Source organism: Notolepis coatsorum (assembly GCF_963971535.1).
Source record: "Notolepis coatsorum genome assembly, chromosome: 3".
NCBI classification, from domain to species: Eukaryota; Metazoa; Chordata; class Actinopteri; order Aulopiformes; family Paralepididae; genus Notolepis; species Notolepis coatsorum.
In genome coordinates, this window is record NC_140167.1 from 68,224,789 (window position 1) to 68,226,558 (window position 1,770).

Consider the following 1,770-nt stretch of genomic DNA (forward strand, 5'->3'; position numbering starts at 1 on the left):
TAGTGAGTTGCACGAGGTCTTCTACCGAACTGTTGGATAAAGGAGGTCGCTCTTTGCTGAAAGCTAGATGGACTTTCTACAGTATGTAGTGCCGCTGAAGGTTCTGAGAGTGTGGTTATATAAAAGCCAAAGAGAACGGAATCCACAACACGGCCGGTGGCGTCTTATTCAGGGCCTCAAATGAGCACAACGCACAGGTAAACGCACCTCCTTCGAGTCGCCTTTATCGAGGCTTCCGGTGCCGCGGGTCGATCGGCACAAACACTACATTCAGTTCACACAGGGTGAATCAGCCACGGCCTCCGTTATAATATCCACTGGGTTTGCAGAGTTCAGCTTGTGTTTCACACTCGAGTCACAGGTTCTGCTTCTTCTTCCCCTCCAGTGTTCCTCGTCGGTGTTCTAGAAACCACCATTGTCGGTGTCGGGGAGCTCTGGCGGGTCAGCTGTTTGGCGAGTTGCATGGGAAATGGGGGGGATGCTCCCGTACAGGGTGTGCGGTTGTTTGGCTAGGTTGTGGTGTGTGTGTTTGTGTGTGTGTGTGTGTGTGTGTGGGGGGGGGGGGGGGGGGGGGAGTCACGGAGCCTAGCGTGGAGGGAGCCTGCGGTGACGAAGCACACGGACGGAGGCGGTGCTGTCGTGGGTCATGAGACGCGTCACCAGGTCCAGGCTCAGCCCGGCCACCTTCTCCCCGTTCACCTCCAGGATCTCGTCGCCCACGGCCAGCAACCCCGCGTACAGCTTCTCTGTGCTGCTGTCGCCCATCTCCTCCACGTACACACCTACAGGAGATATAATGTGAGGGACACACACACACACAGACAGATGTGTAGAAGCGATTGATACGTAACGTACCGGTGCATCCATCTACATTCATTGCACACACATCCACATGCACACACTCACTTTAAACAAACACTCACTTTAGACACTTTAAACACTTTTAATAGTACACCATATTCTTTATCTACGTATTACAAAAGACATTTTGTATTTTTTTGTGTGCATTTCTAGTAATAGTAATCAACCCATTAGGGACCTGCATGACGCATCTTTCTCTATTCAATAAAGTATTACCCTGAGGGAGGATTTACAATAAAGTGCTAAATACGGAAAAGTAGGCTACTTACATTATTTTTTTTTATCCACTTTTTCTCCTTATTTTTCAATTTTTCTCCCATCCCAATTTCGCTGTTTCCAATTCTCCCTCCCATGTCTTGAACGTTGCTCACATATGCCTCCACAGGTCAGTCGTAGGGAGGATAGAAGCCTTGCATCACGTGTCCCCTCCGGTACACGAGGAGGCAGCCTGTCACATCTTTTCACCTGCCAGCGCGGACTCTCATTGGCGAGGTGTAACGTGTGGGAGGTTCACACTACCCCCGCTATTTACTCTCTCTGCTGTGCAGGCGCCCCAACCGACCTGTAGGAGTCGCTGTCCACAACGTCCAGATTACCACCCATCGACTTCCACCCGCTGACTCTGCCAATTGAGCCAGTATGACGGCCGGCCCAAGCCGGAGGCAACGCAGACAGCCAGATTTGAACCCGGTGTCTCTTGCGTTGGTGACGAGCGCAATGTCCGCTGCGCCACCCAGCCGCCCATGGCTACTTACATTCTTGGCGCTATCCCCAAATAGCTTCAGCATAAAAAAAAAAAGGTAGGCCAGCTGTAGTTTACATACAGTAGCTTGCATACAACTTTGTCTCGAGGTTCCACAAAATACGAAGTATTTCCAACCAGGGCTTGAGATTGCTCAGAGTGCAAAT

At 51.0% G+C, this 1,770-nt stretch overlaps 1 protein-coding gene across 1 annotated transcript in view; it reads right to left on the minus strand.

Annotated features, from left to right (window-relative positions):
- Nucleotides 1–583: 583 nt before the first annotated feature.
- The window catches only part of kiaa1614 (KIAA1614 ortholog), an 80,640-nt gene continuing 79,453 nt past the window's right edge, over nucleotides 584–1,770 (minus strand). Inside the window, exon 10 of the mRNA XM_084310790.1 lies at nucleotides 584–782. Coding sequence (XP_084166916.1) covers nucleotides 586–782 — 197 coding nt within the window. The 3' untranslated portion in view covers nucleotides 584–585. The remainder of the gene's footprint in view (nucleotides 783–1,770) is intronic.